Source organism: Phyllobates terribilis, unplaced genomic scaffold, assembly GCF_046119375.1.
Source record: "Phyllobates terribilis strain yellow unplaced genomic scaffold, ASM4611937v1 Scaffold_5__5_contigs__length_657084704, whole genome shotgun sequence".
In the NCBI taxonomy this organism is placed as follows: Eukaryota; Metazoa; Chordata; class Amphibia; order Anura; family Dendrobatidae; genus Phyllobates; species Phyllobates terribilis.
In genome coordinates this window covers 201,929,904-201,953,929 of record NW_027362765.1, presented here as the reverse complement: position 1 = coordinate 201,953,929, position 24,026 = coordinate 201,929,904, and the positions used below count along the sequence as shown (strand labels likewise).

General features: G+C 44.1%; 1 protein-coding gene across 3 annotated transcripts in view; it reads right to left on the bottom strand.

The window, feature by feature from the left end:
* Positions 1-17,920: 17,920 nt before the first annotated feature.
* Positions 17,921-24,026, bottom strand: part of LOC141272718 (arf-GAP with SH3 domain, ANK repeat and PH domain-containing protein 1-like) — a 215,171-nt gene continuing 209,065 nt past the window's right edge. For all 3 annotated transcript variants that reach the window (XM_073683719.1, XM_073683720.1, XM_073683721.1), the window contains one exon: positions 17,921-23,673. In XM_073683719.1, the coding sequence (XP_073539820.1) occupies positions 23,599-23,673 (75 nt within the window). In that variant the 3' untranslated portion in view covers positions 17,921-23,598. The remainder of the gene's footprint in view (positions 23,674-24,026) is intronic.

Sequence of the window (24,026 nt, the reverse complement as noted above, 5' to 3'; positions counted from 1 at the left end):
AGGAGCAGGGAGGAAGCAGTTCCTGGGTGCATTGAGAAGGGAGTATAAAAGGTGGGCACCATCTTAGTTCAGTGCAGAGAAGTCTGAGCAGAAGTGGCAGGGAGCAAGGGCTCTGCATGAGCTCTGCTCCGGAGGCGGGCCTAGTAACAGAGGCCCAGGCCTGGAAGAGGGAGAAGGAAGGAAGAGGAGCGGAGAAGGCTCCAGGAACGAGGAATGAAGGGATCCCAGGGGTGCGGACGGGCGAGTCGCCACCGCACGCCCGAATCCACCTGCGTGGAGGGGTCAGGCCAAAGGGGGAGACCGGTCCCCGAAACTAGTGGAGGCAGGAAACGACCCTCAGCTAGAAACCGGAGGCTGTGACATTTTATGTGGCGCAGCCCCTCACTACACCCGCTAGGAAGGCACCACATAGGGTCAGGGAAACTGGCGCCAAGTTTACCAAGAGGAGGCCCGAGGCAGCCGGACAGAAGGGTTGGTAAGAAAGGCCAGACAAAGGACACACAAAGGGTGTCCTGTGAAGCGCTCCAAAGTTATCTGGGAGTTGTCTGAGCCCCTCACCTGGTGAGCACAGTACGACGTGGGCAGCCGTTACCTGCAGACGTGGTCTGGATAATAAGAACTGTGAGTAAAGGCCCTGGACTGCATCACTGACTCCGTGTCGTTACTGCTGCTGCCCTGCACCATCACCCCCATCCTCCGCATACACTGCCCTGAGGCTATACTCCTCCCGTGGGGAGTTATGCTACGCTCTGCTGCACCCACAACACCAGCCTCAGCGGTCTGCCCTGTAGCGGCGGTTCACTCTGACCGCAATCCACGGGTGACGTAGTCGGACATTTAAACATCAAAACCACATAAATAGTTCCGCCACTGGTTTGACCACCCTGAGCCACGGAACCGGGTCGCCGCCACGAAGACTACAACCACCAGCATCCACCAAAAAGGGTCCGGCTCCGGGTGTCCCAAGGCCCAGGGGGTGCATCAGAACATTTTCATCACCTTTCACAATCACCAATGGGACAAGGCAGGGATGTCCTCTGTCCCCTCTCTTATACATCCTAGTGACGGAGCACCTGCTCTCATCAATTCGCCATAACCCCAATATTAGGTGGATTGAGGTGGGAGGCACCGAGTACAAGTGCTCTCTATTTGCTGATGATGTCCTAGTATATATCACTCAATCACATATATCCATCCATGCTGTTATGGCTGAAATAGATCACTTTGTTACATGGTCAAATTTTAAAATCAATGCAGCGAAGTCTGAGGCCCTCGATGTCTCCCTCCCCAAATCCATATAGGATTCCATCCAGTCCAACTTTCCCTTTGCCTGGCCCTCACAGGGTATCAAATACTTAGGAATTCCTATTCATAGAGACCTCTCCCATCTATGTTATCTTAATTTTGGGCCCTTTATTGAACAACTCCATACAGACCACGGTTGGCAAGTTAGAACTGTAAAATTCACTACGTGAACCACTGGTGTTTTGTGGAAAAGCACATGTACACTGCGTTCCAAATTATTATGCAAAAAGTGTTTAGGAGTGATAAGGGAAGAATTTGTTTGTTTGTCAGTTAAACTCATTGATGGTGATGTGTGTCAGGGCTCTTTATATCACTGTAAGCAATTGCAGACACCTGTGCTAATTAGTTTGGCAGGTGTGTCCAATGAAAGGCAAGACTACTTAAGAAGGCTGTCTCACATTATTAAGCAGCCTACATTTTCTGCCAAAATGGGAAAGAAAAAGGATGTGTCGGCTGCTGAGAAGCAACAAATTGTGGAGTGTTTAGGTCAAGGCATGACTACAATCAACATTGTGCGATGATCAGGATGAAGTGTCTTGGCAATCAAGAAGTATGTAGCCGATTCACAGTACACACGTGTGTGTGCTGATAAGGGCAAATTGAGGACTGTTTCCTAAAGGCAATTACGTCAGGTTAAAAGAGCAGCGGCAAAAAAGCCTTGTCATAGCAGCAGACAAGTTTTTGAAGCTGCTGGTGCCTCCAACGTCCCCCGAACAACAAGATGCAGGGTCCTTCAGAGGTTTGCAGCTGTGCATACGCCATCCTGTCGACCTCCTCTCCACTTCACACAAGCAGAAACGGCTCCAGTGGGCTAAACATTACATGAAGACTGATTTCAAAACTGTGTTGTTCACGGATGAGTGCCGTGCAGCGCTTGATGGTCCAGATGGATGGAGTGGAGGATGGCTGGTTGATGGACACCCCACGCAAACACGGCTACAGCGCCAACAAGGAGGAGGTGGAGTAATGTTTTGGGCTGGAATCATGGGGAGAGAGATTGTCGGCCCCTTTAGGATCCCTGAAGGCGCTAAAGATGAACTCCATAATGTATGTGGATTTTCTCAAACAGCACTTCCTGCCATGGTTCAAGAAGAAGAACCGTGTATTTCACAGCAAGATAATTTTTTTGCATGATAATGCACCATCTCATGCTGCACATAAAACATCTGCATCTCTGGCTGATATGGGCATAAAAGGGGACAAACTTATGGTGTGACCCCCATGCTCCCCTGACCTCTACCCCATTCAGAACCTCTGGAGCATCATCAAAAGGAGTGTCTATGATGGCGGGAGGCAGTTCACATCTAAGCAACAGCTCTGGGAGGGTATTCTGTCCTCATGCAAAACAATTGAAGCAGAAACCATCCAAAACCTGACAAATTCAATGGACGAGAGAGTTCAGAAGCTCCTTTCGAACAATGGGTCCTATGTGAAAATGTAACATCACCTAGAATAAAGTTTTGAGTTGAAAACTGTTTGATTTCAGTTTCTAATAACCTGCTAATGCTTATAATTTCAAAAATGACAATTTTTTTGGTCTTTATTAAAATGAAAAGGTTGATCGAAAAGTTTGGGGGATCTAAGAGTGTGGCAACCCAGTAGTCATGATTACTTCGAATTCTGACAATATGAGGGTCATGTTGCAGGTAGTGTAGCAAGAAGGCACTTATGTGTCTTGCGCATCTCGGAGCCCCAAAATTATTTTCCGGGCTAGATGCAGCTAAAAATTATTTTTAATTTTAAATCTGGTGGAGCTTAGTATAGATGGCCTAATAGGATCAGTGCTGCACACTGCTACAAAGCCTAAATTATTTTCCAGCCAAGATACAGATAAACATGATTAGTAATTTGAAAGCTTAAAACGGTTGGTAGGGTGATTTTAACCAATCATCAAGCTTTTACTCTCCCCAGGATGACACAGGGGTAGAAAAGTCGTTTCGGATCCATGATTTGTTCATCTTTATGAACGTGAGTCTGTCTACATTATCAGTGGAGAGCCGCGTGCGCTTATCTGTCAGCACACCACCAGCAGCGCTGAACACACGTTCAGACAGAACGCTGGCTGCGGGGCATGACAAGATCTCCAAGGCGTAAGTGGCTAGCTCCGGCCATTTATCCAGATTGGAAGCCCAAAAAGAGCAAGGGTCTAGTGACACAGTCATGGCTTCAATGTTTACTTGGAGATACTCCTGTACCATCGTCTCTAGGAGTTGACTATGTGTCAGACTTCTTGTCTCCTGTGGCCTTGCAAAGGATGGGCTAAAAAAGTGGTGAAATGATTCCGCAAAATTGATGTTACCAGCAGATACTGTGGTTCTGTTACGGTTTGAGTGCTGAACACTTGACGGTCCCACGGTTGGCAAGTTGGAACTGTGAGATTCACTACGTGCACCACTGGTGTTTTGTGGAAAAGCACATGTAAGATTCTGCAACAGTCTCTGCTGATACTCCTGCATGCGTGCATCCCTTTCTATGGCAGGAATAATTTCAGCAAATTTACTTTTGTACCGGGGATCTAACAGTGTGGCAACCCAGTAGTCAGGATTATTTCTAATTCTCACAATTCGAGGGTCATGTTGCAGGTAGTGCAGCAAGAAGGCACTCATGTGTCTTGCGCATCCAGGAGCACCAAGTCCCTGTTGTGTTGGTGGCGAGGTAACAATCATGCTTCCTTCCTCTGTCCTCTCCCCCCAACCTCGCACAACAGAAATGTGATCAAGGTCTCCCTCATCTGATGAGTCTTCCATCAGTTCGTCCTCCACTTCTTCCTGGGCTCCTGCACCTTCCTCACTAGTTTGGCTGCTACCATGCGCCCTGGTAAAACCATCTCCCCCACCCTCACATGCCTGCCGCCTTGGTGCTGCCGACCGTCTGGACCTTGCAGATGTTAGCCCTTCCGCATACAACTCCTCCTCCTCTACTTCCTCCACCTCCTCTTGTGCCACCACCTGACTCCGAATTCTGTTTAACATGTGCTCCAGCATGTAAATCACCGGAATAGTCATGCTGATAATGGCATCGTCAGCACTAAACATCTTCGTCGCCATTTCAAAACTGTGCAGAAGGGTGCATAGGTCCCTGATCTGAGACCACTCCTCCAGCGTGATTTGCCCCACCTCTGAATCTCGTTGGCCCAGGCTATACGTCAGAACGTATTGCACCAGGGTTTGTCGGTGCTGCCACAGTCGCTGCAACATGTGCAGAGTTGAATTCCACCGGGTAGGCACATCGCATTTTAGCCGGTGAAGTGGCAGGCCCAACGACTTCTGTAGAGATGTAAGTCGCTGAGCTGCGGGATGCGAACGGCGGAAGTGAGCACACAGCGACCGTGCCCTCTGCAGAAGGCCATCTAGTCTGGGATAGTGGGCTAAAAATTGCTGGACAACCAGGTTCAACACGTGAGCCATACAAGGTACGTGTGTGACATTGCCCCGGCGAAGGGCCGCACCCAGGTTTGCAGCATTGTCGCACACGGCCTTCCCTGGTTTCAGGTCCAGTGGAGACAACCATTCATGAAATTGGTTCTCCAGAGCTGACCACAACTCCTCAGCTGTGTGACTCACATTTCCCAGACATTTCAAAGTAAAAACCGCCTGATGACGTTGAGCCCTACTGCCAGCATAGTAAGGAGGTGTGCAGGATCCCTTCTGCGCAGTTAGAAAGCTTGTGGCATGACCAGACAGGCTTTGGGTGCAGGTGGAAGACCGAGAGGAGGTTGAGGAGGCAGAAGCAGTGGAGGAAAAATGACATAAAGAGGATTGACGCACAACTCGTGGGGACGGCAAGACTTGGACAGCAGCCCCTTGTCCTGCTGTCACCATAGTTACCCAGTGCCCAGTCAGCGACATGTAACGCCCCTGTCCATGCCTACTCGTCCAAGTGTCTGTGGTGAAATGCACCCTGTCACACACAGAGTTTCTCAAAGAAGCGGTGATGTTGTGTGCGACATGCTGGTGGAGCGCAGGCACACCTTTCTTTGAGAAGTAGTGCCGACTGGGCATCTGGTACTGGGGCACTGCGACGGACATAAGGTCTCGAAAATCCTCTGTGTCCACCAGGCGGAAAGGCAGCATTTCTGTAGCCAAGAGCTTGCAGATGGTGAAATTCAACCTCTTAGCTTTCTCATGGCTAGGAGGAAATGGTCTTTTACTTGTCCACATCTGAGGGACCGAGGGCTGGCTATTGTGCTTAGACGGGGTTGATAAGGGTGTCCCCGACAAACTGCCGGTCTGTGAGGAAGATGCAGGCGGACATGTTAGGTTGCCTTGATCCAAAGGTGGTGCTATCGATGTCGGACAGCGCTCAACACCAGCTGGTGTTACCACCTCCAAAGAAAATGATGACCTGCCAATCACGCTGGCTGTTGCGGGTAAAGAGGTGGCAGGTCTGCGCCCCAAAACAGGTGTGACTGCTGTCCCCCCAGTCACAGAGGATGAAGAGGCCGCGGATGCACAAGATATGGCAGACGGTGGTTGGCCCGGCCGGCTACGCCGCATTGTAGCACACTGAGCTTCCCACTGCAACTTATGCTTCATGTCCATGTGCCGGTTCATGCATGAAGTACTCAAACTATGTATTTTTTGGCCTCTACTTAGCTTTTGCTGACAAATGTTACAGATAACACGAGTTGGGTCATCTTTATCGATCTGAAAAAATGCCCAGGCTATGCAAGGCTTAGCACCCATGCGACCTGAAGAGCCACCACGACTTGTGGTGAGAGGCAGAGTTGTGTTTGAGGATGCAGTTGTTGACGTGCTTCCAGTACTACGTCTCTGTCCAGGAAGGCGCAACCTGACCTCGTCGTCACTAGCATCTTCCTCCACCTCCTCTGCTGACCTCATCTCTTGGCTGACTGTGGGTTGACAGTAAGTGGGATCTCCAACCTCATCATCATCACCCTGTGCGTTATCACACCCGTCGTCCTCAGAGCCAACCTGTTCCTGCCCTGACAAAAAACTAAAGTTGTCGCTCCAATCAGGTATTTGAGTCTCATCATCGCCTTCCTCATTGTCTCCACCAACAGGAGTTACAGTTTGGGAATGAGGGTCTACATTATGGTCAGAACCTTCTGCGTCTGGTCCTGGATCCGACTCAAAGATTCTGGGCATCAGTGCAGATCATTTCCTCGTCTGGATTCACAGAAGCGCTGGAGTCGACCTCTGATTCCCAGGCTATAGTATGAGTAAACAGCTCTGCAGACTCAACCATCTGTTCTACCTCATACTCAGACGGGCAGCTGGAGATTTGGGAGCTATGAGGAAGCAAGTGCGATTGGGGTGACACCTTTGAGGACTGGAGTATTTGTGATGTTGAAGTTGATGTGGAGGAGAGCCAACTTAAAGGAGCACTTGATATCCGTTGAAGCACCTGTTGTTTTTGTGCCTCATCTGGAATTTGTAGCGATTGGCGTGGCCATAAGAAAGGGATCTTATCACATTGTCCGCTAAAAGAAGTAGACATTTTAGTTTGGCTGGAAGATGGTCTTTCTTCTGCAGATGTTACTGTTGCTTTAACACCTACCCCACGGACACAACCTTTTTTCCCCTTCCCAACACGCCTATTCCCCTTTCCACCAGCAGCAGGCCTTTTTCCACTCATTTTGGTGGTTAACTAATTCACAACTCTGGAGTTGTTTGCACAAAAAAACAATGGATGGGAACCGAGCAGAGCTGAGTGGCCAAACTGTGGTATTAGGCCAAAACTATTGGCTGGGTTAGATGCAGAAAAAAATTATATTCGATTTGCAACCTGATGGAGGTCAGTATAGATGGACTAATAGAACAAGTCCCACACACAGCTAGAAGCCCAAATATTTTTTCAGAGCTAGATGCAAAAAAAAAATATATTCAGTTTGCAACCTGATGGAGGTCAGTATAGATGGAGTGTCGGCGCAGCGAGTATGACGTCATTGCCATATGCAGATGTCAGCTGCTGGCCTCCGATTGGCCGGCGGCTGACATTGGAAATGCAGTGCTGGGAGACGGTCTCTGTGCGGCAATGCAGCGCTGCTGTCGGCGGCTCCTCCTGGACCAGGTCGGGATCGTCAAGGGGTCTGACTCTGTGGTGCCTGCGGGCCACATCTGAAGGAAGGCCGCCGAGGGAACGGAGGACAGGTGAGAATCATCTTTTTTTTTTCTATTTTATGTGTGTGAAGAACAGCACAGGGGGCACATAGCCACAGGACGGGGACCTGGATGGGGCACATAGCCACAGGACGGGGACCTGGATGGGGCACATAGCCACAGGACGGGGACCTGGATGGGGCACATAGCCACAGGACGGAAACCTGGATGGGGCACATAGCCACAGGACGGAAACCTGGATGGGGCACATAGCCACAGGACGGAAACCTGGATGGGGCACATAGCCACAGGACGGGGACCTGGATGGGGCACAGAGCCACAGGACGGGGACCTGGATGGGGCACAGAGCCACAGGACGGGGACCTGGATGGGGCACAGAGCCACAGGACGGGGACCTGGATGGGGCACAGAGCCACAGGACGGGGACCTGGATGGGGCACAGAGCCACAGGACGGGGACCTGGATGGGGCACAGAGCCACAGGACGGGGACCTGGATGGGGCACAGAGCCACAGGACGGGGACCTGGATGGGGCACAGAGCCACAGGACGGGGACCTGGATGGGGCACAGAGCCACAGGACGGGGACCTGGATGGGGCACAGAGCCACAGGACGGGGACCTGGATGGGGCACAGAGCCTCAAGATGGGGCACAGAGCCACAAGATGGGGACCAGAGCCACAAGATGGGGACCAGAGCCACAAGATGGGGACCAGAGCCACAAGATGGGGACCAGAGCCACAAGATGGGGACCAGAGCCACAAGATGGGGACCAGAGCCACAAGATGGGGACCTGGATGGGGCACATAGCCACAAGATGGGGAACTGGATGGGGCACATAGCCACAAGATGGGGACCTGGATGGGGCACATAGCCACAAGATGGGGACCTGGATGGGGCACATAGCCACAGGATGGGGACCTGGATGAGGCACATTAGTACAAGATGGGCGCCAGGATGGGGAACGTTGCCACAGGATGGGGACCTGGATGGGGCACATTAGTACAAGATGGGGACTTGGATGGGGAACATTACTACAAGATGTTTTCCATTATTACTATATGATGCTAATTGTAAGACAATATTACTGTATGTGGCCAATTGGGGGAAATAAAATTGTAAAAAAAATAAAAAATAAAATAAAGCATGAAAAAATATTGGGCACTAAAAATGCTGTTTTATATGTAAACTAAAGTAAACACAAAAAAGTGCACGTTTATTATCGCCACATCCATAACGACCCAAGCCATAAAAAAATAAACACGGCAAAAATGTTCAAAAGGTGTATACAAAAAAAATGGTATCACTAAAAATGTCACATTGAACAAAGAATGCGGCCCCCCAAATTCAAATTTTTTCCATGTGCGGCCCATATACCCAGCCGAGTTTGAGACCCCTGGTATAGATGGACTAATAGAACAAGTCCCACACACTGCTAGAAGCCCAAATATTTTTTCAGAGCTAGATGCAGAAAAAAATTATATTCAATTTGCAACCTGATGGAGGTCAGTATAGATGGACTAATAGAATGATGCTATGCCCAAAAGATTTTACTTCACTAGGTGCAGTAAAAAAATTGGTATTCTATACACAGGTGGTATATCTTGCAACACAGATAGGCTACTCCACTGACTAACACACTCTGCAATAGGCCAAAAAGGATTAGCTTTGCTAGATTCAGCCAAATGCTGTGAAAAAAACTTGCACAGCACTGGCACAGACCTGCCTGGCAAAAACTGATAGGAACTGATGTAACCTAGTCCTGAAAAGGACTGCAATTACAATTAGTCTTTACTCCTAACCTATCTATTTAAGAGCACAGACCTGCCTGATAAAAGTCGTAGGAAATGCTGTAACCTAGTCCTTAAAAGGACTGCAATCACAACTATTCCCTACTCCCAAGCTATCTGTAGATTTGTGCGAAAATTGGCTTGAAATTAACAAGGTATAGCGCACACAGCAACAGCGGTGCCGTCTAACACGCAGGTGCAGCAGTGAGAAAATGGTGGCGACGGGGAAAATGGCTTGGTCTTATAGGGCAAGGACATGTGACATACACTGCCAATCACACATGCCCTTGCTTGTGTGAAAAACAGCAGTTCGCTCCGTGTGTGCGCTGCTGATAGGCTGACAGACTGCACCTCCCCACTGTAAATGTGGGAAAGAGAAAAAAAAATGGAGATCTTCATTATTCCTGCAGAGATCCATCCCCTGCCCCTCCCCCCGCCCCGCTGTACACTCAAACTGCGTATTAACATTAATTTTCATCATTACTGAGAAAAAATCCAGTTATGATTTTGGTGCACGAACAGTTTTCGAACATAACCTCGAACAGCCGAATTTTTCTCAAATTGTTCGTGTTCGCCGAACGGCTCGAACACCGCCCAAAACAGCTCGAATTTGAGATTGGCGAACAGTTCGAGTAGAACAACGCTCATCTCTAGTTCTAAACTAATTCAAGCTTACTTGTTCCCTTTTTGTGGTTTTGCTAAATTCAGATGTCGATTACTCAAACAGCAGCAAAGAACAATTCATAATTCCAAACTAAAGCTTCTTGTTTGAACATAAAATGGATCCTGACTAGTGATGAGCGAGTTTGTTCGGTTAACCCTTTCGCCGAGCATACTCGGCCGAGCACCGAGTATTTATAGTGTGCTCGGGCTTTAAGTTTTCGCCACTCCGTGAACATGATTTGCGACTGTTTGACAGATTTAATACATGTGAGGAATGCTGGAAAAACAGGCATTCGTCACATGTATTAAATCTGTCAAACAGTCGCAAATCATGTTCACGGAGCGGCGAAAACTTAAAGCCCGAGCACACTATAAATACTCGGTACTCGGCCCGAGCATACTCGGCGAAAGGGTTAACAAAACATACTTGCTCATCACTAATCCTGACAGCACAACATGGAGGCACATTTATGTTCACACCTTGATTTCACTGGATTTCTCTGACACCATAAGGCCTCATTCACACATCAGTATTTGTATGCCGAAACCAGGATGGTCACCAAAACACAGAATTTGCATGTTCCACTCCGGGTTTTGGCTTACAATACGGATGCAAAATACTGACATGTGAATGAGACCTGATACAGAGCAGACAGGAAACATACACACATATATGGAGTAATACTCCTCAGTTATATGTGCGTGCATATACGTCATGTGTAAGGAGGAAGACTTTCCCGCCTCTCATTATAGTCTTACAATCATTGGCTGCTGCCAGTCACATGACACACTGGGCATTATATACTTCAGACCTCTATATGCCCGAACACTTTCAATAGCTGTCTGCCAATGTGCACACCCATACACATGCATGCTTGGTTCAGCCAAATATATCATTGCTTTCAATGGGGAGAGGGGAGTAAGCCACTACTAGACACCTCTAGCAGCAGCTCTTCTCCCCTACCAACATGACGTATATGATGAAGGGAAGAGTCAGACGGCCGTATAACTTGGATGAGGACCGCAACACAATGCACAGACAGGTCATCGATTCTCCCGACCCAGCCATGACAGCATGTATTACTACGCAGCTGTCACGCTTGGGTCAGGAGAGCCGCCAGCCAGTCCAAGCATTGCGTTGTGATCCTCATCCGAGTTATACGGGCGTCTGACTCTTCCCAAAAAGGGAAGGATTAGGCATATCGAATCCCACCACTCCCTCCCCCATCATACATAAAGGGGGGGCTTCATACAAATAGGATAGTTCCCCAGTCACACCAAGTGTTCTCTAATATGTATTGGAGTCTTAAGGCTACATTCAGACATGCAATGCATGGGGAAAACATGTTATATCACCATGTAACATTGAGATGATAAAAACTACCGCCAGAAACAAGAAAATGTAATCGAACATGTAGTAGTAGCTGGTAACACTTTTTTTAATTGTACAGTAAAATGTTAAAACAAGGAATGTGTAATTCTTTATTGGTGTCAGCAGGGGGCAGCATAAAGCTATGTCCACATAATGAGGATTCTATCATCCTGACACTATTCACTAGCGAATCCGCCAGTAATTCCCATGAATGGTGTATTTAATATAATGCAGAATAATGAATGCTACAGCTTGAAAATCCAGTTTATTCATTTTCGCTCTGAATTCCGCACAGAAGAGCAGAGATAAACTCCACTATAATTCAGCAGAGCATAGTGCCAATCCATGGCACAAACCTACATTACAGCTTCAAATTTATGCCATGGATTATCTACTGTAGGCAATTAAAGGGGCTGGCTCAACTTTATAAATGCGTAAAATTGTAAAGTGCTTGTAAAAATTAGCAACTTTGCAATTTACCTCTTATTAAAAAATCCTTTCCAGTCTCAAAAACAGAGGGATTTCTAATTTTATAGTTTACTATTCATTATATATCCAAGTTACCGGCCACCTCTGAAATCTAATCAATGGCTGCCAGTCTCCTAGGTAAGGAACATGCATTTGCAAATTGTGTGCAACACAGATTTGGTAACCTTCAGGCCACATTCACACATTAAGTGTTTAGTCAGTATTTTCCATCAGTATTTGTAAGCCAGAACCAGGAGTGGGTGATAAATACAGAAGTGGTGACGTGTTTCTATTATACTTTTCCTGATTGCTCCACTCCTGGTTTTGGCTTACAAATACTGATGTAAAATACTGATCAAACACTGAACGTGTGAACGTGGCCTCAGAGTCGTAGCACACACAATGGCTTTAATGCAAATCTTATAAATATTTAGTTTTTACGCGTTCTGCATGGTTTTTGAGTTTTTGATGTCGCAAATTTTCTGCACCCATTAAGTAAAATAGGTAACTTGCATTTTTTCGAAAATATGCAGAATAAAAAAACTCACCAAAAACTCATCATGGGAATGTAGCCTAAGGGTAGAGACAGACTGCTGTATAACTCGTGTGATGAGCGCATCGCACTGCACGGACTGGACGGCACCTCTCCTGAGCACGACACAGTGATGTATTTCCATGCATCTGTAAAGCTCAGGTCAGGAGACGTGCCGGCCAGTACGAGGTTTATGATGCGATCCTCGCACGAGAAATACACCCTTTTGTCTCTGCCCTTAGGCTACATACGTTCCCACGATGAGCTTTTGATGCATTTTTGATGTTGTAGAATTTCTACACCTATTTTTTAAATTAGGTTACTTGCATTTTTGACTGCGTTTCTTTAACATGCATTTTTGACGCTGTGTTTGGCGTGTCATGTTTTAAATAAAGCTGCATTGTTTTTGATATTTCCTGTTTTTTCGTTTCATCAAAACTTTATTGACATACTTAGGTGTGGATTGCACACATTTTTCATGCATTTCCTCAGCAGAAATGCACTAAAAAGAAAAAAAAAAAAAACACGTGCAGATTTTATTGCTGCGGATTTTTTGCATCTAATGTAAGTCTATAGGGAAAATCTGCAGGCACCGCAGCTCAGTTTACGCAGCATTAAAAAGAGGCACAGTGGCATGAAATTTCAATAAAACCATTTTGCTGAAACTGCATGGGTATTTTTACACTATGCATTTTTATTCAGAGTTTTTTTATGCAAATTTTCAGCTGCATTTTACAATATCAGCAAAGTCTATGAGATTTCAGAAATCACATGCACACACATTGTTTTTTGTATCATCAGTATATTGTTCTTTGCATGTTTTTTTTGCACAATAGAGCATGTCACGTTTTTTCACCCATTGAAAGTAATGGGTGTGGTGAAAACCGCTAAAAAAAACGCCTAGTGTGAACATAGCTATCAGGTTTTGCTTCGTTTTTAATGAAAAAAAAGCAAGTACAACAGTATGTGAAAAGCATTTATTTGTTGTTATTTTGACCATCTTGTCTTGGTCACTTGAGATGGCAGTTTTGATTAGGACAGTTTAATTAAATTAGTGTCATGCAAAAGGTAAACTTTGGCTGAGCTAGGTGTGAGATTGAACAATACCCGTGGCCCACAGAGGTGTGAAATTGAACAATTCCTATGGCAGACCATAGTGTGAGAATAAAGAGTGCCCTACAAACTCAAATGTACTGCCAATGTCTTAGGTAAACTATTCCTGACCAATTCACCTCCCCCCACTGTTAAATTAGTTATCCTGGGTAATATGGTTTCACATTAGTGATGATCAAGCATACATGTGAGGAATGCCTGTTTTTCCAGCATTCCTCACATTTATTAAAGCTGTCAAACAGTCGCAAATCATGTTCACTGAGCGACGAAAACTTAACCCCCAAGCACGCTGAAGATAATAGGTGCTCGCCCGAATATGCTCGTAAATCTCGAGCAACAAGCATGCTCGATCATCACTATTTCACATACGTCATGTATTGGTGACCTGTGTTCATGCTTCTGTGGTGGAAGCAAAGCTGAACTTCGGGACCCTGAAAAACGCACCAAAAAATGCATCAAAACCTGCGTTTTTGACTCAACTTCTTTCCTGCCAAGAGATCAGGTTTTGCTGCGGGGAAAAAAAAACCGCTGAGAAAACGCCTAGTGTGAACATACCCTAAGACGCTGCATTTTTGACCCATCAAAAACAAGCAGCGTCAAAGACTATTAAGGGAAAACCAGAAGTGTTGTTGTGAGCGCTAGGGCTGTGGAGTCGGTAAGCCAAACCTCCGACTCCTCAATTTCCATGACACAGACTCCCTCATACATGGCTCATGTTTAAGTGATAAATTTACTGTAGCACAGATTAATCTCAGCTAAAAGTCTAGACCCTTAGATCAGGAATAGGACATTTCATAACTTTCCCAAATTCTTATGAAAAAATATTCCCCACAAACTGCATTGAGCTACTGTACCCAATTTATTATATATTTTAGGAGTCGGAGTCGGTCCATTTTATACCGACTTTGATTCCGACTCCACAGCCCTGGTGAGTGCCATCAAAACTTACACATAGCAACCAATGGTGATATGATTTTGTTTCATAGTCATGCAGACCATAGCTGCTGTAAGTTAGGGTTCCCCATGCAGCCAACTGCACCCCTGGTCTTGTATTTCAGAAATACAATTGAATACCACACATACCCATACTTACCACTATAAGGCAGAGGTGCCACGCCAGTTTGTGAAGTAACAGGTTTCAAGTGATGTTTCATTCTGGCCTAAAGAAGAGACCTATGAACAGCTTCACCGCTAGTGTGACCAGACACTCTACCACCATAAATTATATAACATGGAGGGGCGGACATAGCATTAGGCCTCAGTCACATGTCAGATTTTCACAGATCGCACTCAAACCTAGAATAGTCTATGTGGCTGTTTATAGGCCAGTGATCTTTGCAGACCGTGTGTCTGAATAAGGTCTGAGGGCAACCTGTACAGCTGCACAGGGGCCCAAGAGGTAAGGTGGCCACTTCTACCTCCAAAGCAGGGGAATTGTGCATTATGATGAGCTAGTAGACTACAAAGGGGCCATATATTGTTCTTGCACAGGGACCTATTCTGTCTGTGTCCGCTCCGGCTTACATGTGTACTTCATAATGCATAAATTGTACAGATTATTAAATCTACCAATAACAAAATAATAAATACTATTAAATAAATGTCCAGACTCAGACAGAGGAAAAAACACAACGGTCGTGAAAGCTGCGCTAGAATATGGGCACCAGGTCCAAACAATGACAGCACTCACCTGTTGTGTGTGAATGGCAGATCCTAAAATCACATTCACAAGCTTGTATTCTGGCAGCAGCAGATTATCACCACTATGTCCTGAGTGATTCCAGACTCACATCAATATTAATTATATTCAAGTGTAATAATCTAGAAGAGCCCTATACAGATTAGCGGGACTCTGACAACATATCTATAAACACTTCTTTATCTTTAGCCTAATAAATGTATTCCTGAAGATGCAGGATTAACACTATGGTAATAACATTCTGGCCTGGTTCCTAAATGTAACAGGTGCTGCCATTATTAAAGGGTGTAGACTTGATAAACTATGCAGTGCTACTGCCACCTTTGTGGTTAAATGGCTGTTATCAGCTGCTCTGTTTTAAGGATTTTTGCTGTGCGTACCTGTTTCTGCCTGGGATTTGCGTCTGAATTCCTAAGGTCATGTTCACACGTTCAGTATTTGGTCAGTATTTCACATCAGTATCTGTAAGCCACAACCAGAAGTGGGTGATAAATACAGAAGCGGTGACGTGTTTCTATTATACTTTTCCTCTGATTGTTCCTCACCTGGTTCTGGCTTACAAATACTGATGTAAAAAACTCACCAAATACTCAACGTGTGCACGTGGCCTAAAGATTAATTGTGCCCCTTATGGAGGCATTGAGTTGTTCAAAGTATGAAACTTTGGTCTCACTTTGCACTCCTTAGCAGCGAGGTCCTGGAGGTCTAGAAGTAGTTTTCACAAAATCAATTTTGGTGGCTTCATCTGCTGGGAAGTCACAGCTAATGAATGTGGAGGACTACTGAGCTCAAACACATCATGAAAACTACTCAAGACATGTAGTAAGTGAAATCAGGGTCTCTGTAACTTCTTCATGATAGGACAGGAGGAAACAGGTCGTGGTAGGAATGTCAATGGCATTTACTAAGATAAAAACAAGTGCTACGTAGGGCTCATTTCCACGTCTGATTTTCTCATGTATGAGAAAAACCTTCCGATTATTTTGATCAGAGTGTGGTGTTATCAGTTTTTCTCATATGTGGAGAAAAAAAGTTTCTCCACCTTTATATTTCAGACAGCAAAAATCAGACTGCACTGGTACCTATTATAATCTATAGGACCATTTACATGTCCGTGATTTTTCAAAGACACGTCCGATTTTGATCCATTCAAAATTGGCAAACCGAGTCTATGGGTCCATGAAAAAAAATCAGTCCGCACTCAGATGCCGTCCGAGTGCAGTCCAAGTTTCACGTACTGTCACACAGCAGAAGGTGGAGAAAAATTTTTTTTTTTACACATAAGAGAAAAACTGATGATACTCTGATCAAAATAAACGGTCTGTTTTTCTTGTACGGGGAAAAACTAATGTCTGAATAAGGCCAGACAGCATGCATCTCCACATCATTCATTCTCTTTGAGTCTGCCAGAGATAGCCAAAGTCTGCTCTTGGCAATCTTTGCCATTCCTATGGATAGGTGATATCTTATAAACTTGGTAGAAACTCTTTTTAAAAGGTTTTGTGATATCTTATCGATCAGTAGAGCTCCCACCTCTGCAACCCGCACTGACTGGCAGAATTTATATCACGACAGACCCTCATTCAGCTGGTCAGACCCCCACCGATCAATAGGTGATAACATGTTTTCACCAGACAACTCCTTTAAGTCTTCTCTTAAAATACTAATTTTATAATACATCTCGATAAATATTTTATTGTACTTGTAGACCAGGGGACTCACCTTTCCTGGGCTACATACTACATCTAGTGTTGGCAGCTGGCTTGCTATACTTTGTTCTGATTAGAAACACCTATGGGTAAATGGGAGGAGTGCGGGGTCACAGCTACCAAATTCACTGTGTTTAGTAAAGGCAAGGTCACACAAGCCGGTAGTGGGATGATGGGCCATTTAGTACATTTCACATAAGGCTACGGCCCCACTATCAGTGTTTGGTCAGTATTCGGTTAGTAATTTTTCTCAGGAGTGGGAGCCAAAACCAGGAGTGGGAGATAAATGCAGAATTGGTGACTTGTTTCTATTATACCTTTTCTCTGATTGTTTCTCACCTAGTTTTGGCTCCCACTCCTGAGAAAAAATACTGACCAAATACTGATAGTGGGGCCGTGGCATAAGTGGCCTTGGTCAAGCTATTTGACCAAGTCAGGTATAGGAAAACCAGACATGGGCTTTATTTTTGGAGAGATCTGTATGAAGGTAGTGGGATGGATCTCTCCCTCTAGTCCGGCTCTTGGCCACGATTCACATTTAATCCTGCAGATAAGGGTTGGGTTTTTTATTTGTTGTTGTTAAGTGCAGCAGAGCTGGAGGTTCTGTGTATGCCTGGTTGTGTGAGATTGATCACAGACCAGAGATTTGGGTAAAGCCATTACCGCACCCAGGATACCCACAGTGGTGCAGACGCCCACGGACTATATATGAACGTTCCTGGCTGTGATCCAGATGATGAAGGTTTGGAACTTTAATTTATAAAGTTTGGAAAATAAAGACTTTCTTTTTGAACTTACCTGGGTCACTGCCTTGCTAAAGTACTGGCAAGGCGCTATCTTACACTTTTAATAGAAGACTGATGCTGGAATTACATTTCGATACATAATCACCTTCTGTGGCACTACTGTTTTCCGTGGAATGGATCTTCTCATGGGTGAGCTGACGTTGTACATTCATTAGACGGTTTAGATACTTTTGCTTAGTAGCCAAGGGGCATGGATTCACTCGACAAGGTTTTGATGTGATACAGTGTGTTAGTGTTGTGACTGAGTTTTGGGGCAAAGTGGGCACCCAATAGATGGTGTAAACTCCCCAAAATGCCTTTTGAGTCACTGTGATAAATTAGCCAGGATTATTATCTGTCCTTGTATATCTAGACGATACAAGTTTTAAGTACTCGCCACACATTCATTGATACAATCATTAGTTTATTTATTTTTTCTTGGCAAGATAAACATTTTTGCATAAATAGAGATATGTATATATTACATATATTACCTGATCTATTGTTATTTGCACAAATGTATTTACAGCGGGTATATCAGACACAGAAGGAAACAAGGCAATATAATTTTCATACTCCTAGCCAAGGATCTTCATAGAGACTATACAAACATACACGACCCATAAACATATGTAGGCCAGATGGTTGGAAAAACCTTTATTTATTCTTACCTCAATACATGCAGTACACCATAAAACTATTTGTTCTTCTAGGCCATCATGAAAACAGCCATTTATGCTTTCAATCATTTAGCTACTTTGTACGAGATCTCCACACCTTGATTATTGCCAAACCAAAGTAGGGATTAGGTTAAAAAATAGCTGATATGTGCTTTACTCAATAGAAATAGTAGTAGAAATCCATAAAATGTAACAATCCTATTTCCTAGATGTAGTGGACCCAAACAATTAATTCAGAAAATAGAACATTTGAATTGAATTCGTACAATTTTTAAAGATTATGTAACTAAAAAGTATGTGCTGTAAATACCAATGCACTGCTAAATGGTCTTTAACTGTAGTTTTGTAAACCTATCCAAAATTAGCACATTTTAACAAATGATTGGTAAACTGCTTCATCATTGTTCTTATGGTCCAGGACATTCACTAAAACTACACCTAAATATATAATTAAGGTGCCTATACACTTTAACTGACCGTCCACTATGTGTGTAGAGGACACCAGACTATCCCCCAAGAGAAAATGTTGAGGGAAAGAAGGATAAGGGTGGACCTGATCCATTGTCCCAACAGAAAGGGTCGTTGTTGCCCTCTACCCACTAAAAAAATAACTTTATAGGGAGGCCGTAAAAATAGCTCCTTTGGCTAAATGTACTCTTAATTACAAGGTCCTATTAATGAGAATATTAGGTTGTTACAGTACACAGTGGGTGTAGTATCCACATCTTGTAAATCCTTAAAGGGAATCTGAGAGCGGGATAATGTACAGACAAAGATCCTGATCCAGCGATGTGTCACTTACTGAGCTGCTTAGTGTTGTTTTGATAAAATCACTGTTTTATCAGCAGGGGATTATCATTAGAGGACTAGTAAACCTGATGCTAGGGAGTCAAGTATATTCATGAGCTCTGTATAACCCCGCCCCCACTACTGATTGGCAGCTTTCTGCCTATGCACAGTGTACACAGAAAGCTCCCAATCAGAGGTGTGGGCGGTGTTATACGAAGCTCAACATTCAGAGAACTGGTAGATCTGCAGCAGAGAAAAGTGATTTTATCAAAATGACAGCAAGCAGCTCAGTAAGTGACACATCATTGGAATCAGTGTTTCTCCCCATATATTATGCTGCTTTCAAATGGGTTAGCAAAAACTGGGTGGCAGATTCCCTTTAAATGTTGTTTTTTAAGACAACCCTTATTCCATGTGCCCTTTGAGGCATATGAATATCACAGAGGTGGCGCCTTCATTTGGCAGCTTGGAAAAGCCACTGAGAAGAGTGGCTCTACTGTAGACGTGAAGCGAGTATGTTTTACATGGTGGCCTACTATTTGAATTGGCACCGTGTAATACTACCCAGAGGCTACTGCAGGAAAACCATGAAACCATCTGAGATTTTCCACAGCACTACCTGCAGATCATTGGGACTGAAGGAGCCAGACCTTCAGTGATCTTCTGATTGCTGGGGTATCTCCATTAATAACTCAGCTATAGACATAGGCAAGTAAAAATGTATTTGCAGTCATTAGTTCTGATGCTGGAACCAATTTGCCGGTCTGTTGAGAATGGATTGTCTGTTTTATTCATGGCAGATCTTCTTTCAATAAGGCACTTGGAGGGTTCCTTTTTTTGGGAGCTGAAGCAAGATATTTAAGAATGTTGCTTATTAAGCAAGCCATATTTTAGATATGACTACTATATGCCTCAAAGATTACGTCATTCTAATAAACTGACAATTTATTATTGATACAGTCCAGTAGAGCAGCCACATCTGCATGTATTAGGCTGAAACGTACACCTTATGCACACAATCCTATTACGGCTCCGTTTTGTATGAAGCCATAATAGGGCTCCGATTGTATACCTCCAGTTTCAGGCAAATTTCTGAGTATTTTGACAATAAAGGGAATCTATCAGCAGGATTTCACACCCTCAGACTATTTATATTTGCGTGTAGCTCTTTTAAAGACAAGTCCGGCAATACCTTTACATGTCTAGCCCATTCCTCTATTACTGAGAAAATTGCACTTGAATTGATATGGTAGTTCTGAAGCCTCTGTCACTCCAGCTCTATTCCCAGCTCAGTGTCGCCTCCTCCTGCTCGACTGACAGCCTTTATAGTGTGTGACTTCAGGCAAAGGAGCTGTCAGTCCAGTCCTAGATTAATGACAAATCAGGGTATAAATATGCAAAGTGCTATGGTAGATTTGAAGTCTCTGTCAATCCAGTTCTATTCCCTACCCCTGGTTGCCTCCTCCTGCTTGACTGACCACTCTTTTGCTGGTGCTGGCCAGGGAATAGAGCTGGAGTGACAGAGGCTTCAGATCTAGCATATGTATTTGCATATCCATTCAAACACAAATTGCTTAGTAATGGAGGAATGTACTAGACATGTAAATACATTGCTTGATGTGTCTTTTAAAGGAGCTACATGCGCATACAAATACTTTGGGGAGTGAAATCCTGATGACAGATTCTATTTAAAATTTGAGTAAAAATCCAGTGTTAATTTTTTGCAAAAATAATACTGTAACTACAAATGTGCCTTAGTGGTCTCCACTGAAGGCCATTGGGTCCATTACAATGTCATGACTGCTGTTATAAATGGAAGCTGTGACACTAGTGTGAACAGAGCCCTGATGAGGGTTGTTGCATTTGAAGTTACAGTATACTGCTTTTAAGGCTATGTTCACACATTCAGTATTTTACCTCAGTATTTGTAAGCCAAAATCAGGAATGGAACAATCAGAGGAAAAGTACAATAGAAACACGTCACCACTTCTGTATTTATCACCCACTCCTGGTTCTGGCTTACAAATACTGATCAAATACTGAATGTGTGAATGTGGCCTAATAGTTATGTCCAAAGCAGGGTACCTTACCCAGCGTTGTAAGGCCCTCATATGGGACAGGTAAATGATGAAGTTCCAACCAATCCTTGGTTAAGTATTTAGAGATTATTCTAAGATGGCATACTACGCCATTATGTATGGTAAAAACTGTAGCTATTATCCAGGAGACAGTCAACGTTACTATGCAAAGGGAAAAGAGGTAGATCTAAGCCTTTACTGGTGACGGGTGCATACCAGTAAATACTCGTGGTTTTAGAGGATTGTCCAGTGTGCAAAACCACTAAAGGGGCAGTTTGGATTCAGAGGCTGTCATATTTTCAGGAAAAGACATTCTTTACTGCTTTGGACTAGTTTTTAGGTGGAGCTGGGGTGGGATTGAAACTCTTATTTAAAAAAAACAACGTAGGTGGATAAAAATAATACACACTAACTATAATTAGTGTTCTAGATGCCATTTTATATTGGTTTATAGAGTAGTACATATTTGACTTGGTCATTGTATAGCAATGTTCACATTTTGGATTTGAGTGGGGATGTTTTTTTTGTTTTTTTTTAAGCCCAAACCAAAACAGGAGACTTCTATTTCTCCCAGTATTGGATGAAAAGAATGCATGCAAATGTACACCATACCGCTACTGTGCCAACAGGGCCTAAAGCATCCACATTGTTTTCAACAGAACATTGCCCAGAGAATTACACTGCCTACGCCAGGTACTACTGATGTTCAGAGTTGGGCAGATAAATTCACCAGACTCCACTCAATCGGCCAGGTGAGTGATCTGTGACCACTAGACAGGAGCTCTGCGCATTCCTTAACTTCTGAGATTCCTGGCGTGACTTTTGATTAGCCGGGCTGGCACAATGTCATCTGTACATCATGCCCACCTGGCTAATAAAAATCGGTGCCAGGGATCCCAAAACGTAAGAGATGCATATAGCTCCCATCCAGCCGTCACAGAGCACTGACCTGATCAATGGACCAGGGTCCTGCGAATTGATCAGCCTACCTCTACAGATTGTTATATGTTTGACAAGAAAGGGAAAGTGACATGATGTAAAAAGAATGTGAATCATCAGACTCTACTACCTTGCTCCATTAGTCCATGATCCAGTGTTGATGCTCAGGTATTCAAGGAGGATGTTTTCAGCGGTAGTCAAGGATTAGCATGGGCACTTTGACAGATCAACGACTATGCAGCCCCACCACACAGCTTGCTTTTACACTGTGTTTAGACAACTTTCTTTCATAGACATCTACAGCAGCTCATCTTGTGGATCAGATAAGATGGGCTAGCCTTAACTTCCCATCAACAACCCTTGAGTACACATAAATATCTGTTACTGGATCTCCCGCTGATGTTCCTTGGACTACTTTTAGTAGGTACTAAAGACTGCAGACCAGGGTCTTCAGGAGGCTCCGATCCAATTGTTTCATCAATACCAGTTTGGTGCTTCTCAAAGTTGTGCATCTTCATATGCATGCCCATGTTTCCAGCTCCCAACATATAAGCTACAAGTACTCACTGTTTACGTGCTGCCCACCCCTTAACGCGATATTTTAACAAAATAGTATCATTAACTTCACCTGTCATTAGTTTTAATGTTATGGCTGATTTTTAGTCTGATGGCCTTTTGTAAAAAAACAACAAAACAACCCCTAAAATATTATGCTAATAAAAAGCCCTTATCAAGTCCTTCTGTGCTTCTTTGACTGTAAAAATGGTGTCCTAATGGGACATCGTCCGGATCTGGATGCATGTCATCCAAAAGGAGATTGCTTTGCTGTAGTAACAGAGCTGTCAATGGTGAGTAAATGACATAACTACCTGCTGACGTCAACCACCATGGTGGAGATATGTCAACTTCTCACTCAAGTTAACAGCCAGATATGTGAAAACTGTTACAGGAGTGCACGTCTACAGCTTTTATCTCCAGAACCGTCGGATAATACCGAGGATAAATAATCCTGGGCTCACACATGTATCTTCCCTAATGAAATAGGTGGTTCCTGCCACCACTGTACTCAATGCAAACATGCGTTTTAAAGTTCCACAATATAGACAATGCAGAATTGAAAAGACAGATCTAACATTTGGTAACTGCTTCCTTCTGTCTGCACATGACGGTGAAGCATGAATGCTTCTACCGGAGACACAACTGACCCATGATGTGTAATATATAGATAGTAATTGAGCGGCTTAGCAGACACAAGAATTGGTTTGTAAAAATGACACAAAGCTATCTGCGTTACAAGGCACAGCACAAGCAGAATATTCATGTCTATTAACCCCTTGATTTCTGGCTTATGTAACACGTTAGAGAGGCATATACTGTATTTGGCAATTATGGAGTGGTTCCTTTTTATTGGAAGGTTAACGACCAGAATGATTAATGAGGATCACATTAATTCCACGTTTCCAAACTTTGTTCAATATCTCAGTTGCTGTCAAGCCAGTCACAGGTCCACAGAGAAACATATGGGTTTTTCTTATTATATACAACTAAAATCCTTCATTTCCTCGATACATTTAATGCCCATAGGATTGTGCTTTTTAGTCGGTCAAGAAATGCACAAAGGATGCTGGGAAAACTCCTCTTCTATGTAATTGCCCATCAATGTAGCCATTCTAGGAAAGAATGAGGAGCAAGGAATAAGTCATGACAGCCAATAAGAGAGGAATTGTGAAAAACACATATATTTGCAAGTAACTTATTGACAGATATCTATGCCAATATGGCGGTGATATTGCTAATATTAATGTCATAGATGTAATTGTAAAATCTAAAAGCCATTTTATAGTTGATAGAGAATATTGAAGCAAAGCTATGACCTCGGTGCAAAGGGACCCCCTGATGTGAACAGGTAATTAAAGAGGATTATTTCATGGATGACAGACCAGGCAGGGCTGACAGAAGAATTTTGGGATATGACACATTTATGGCCAGTAGAGAGAACCTATCACCTCTAGCCTCAGCTTGA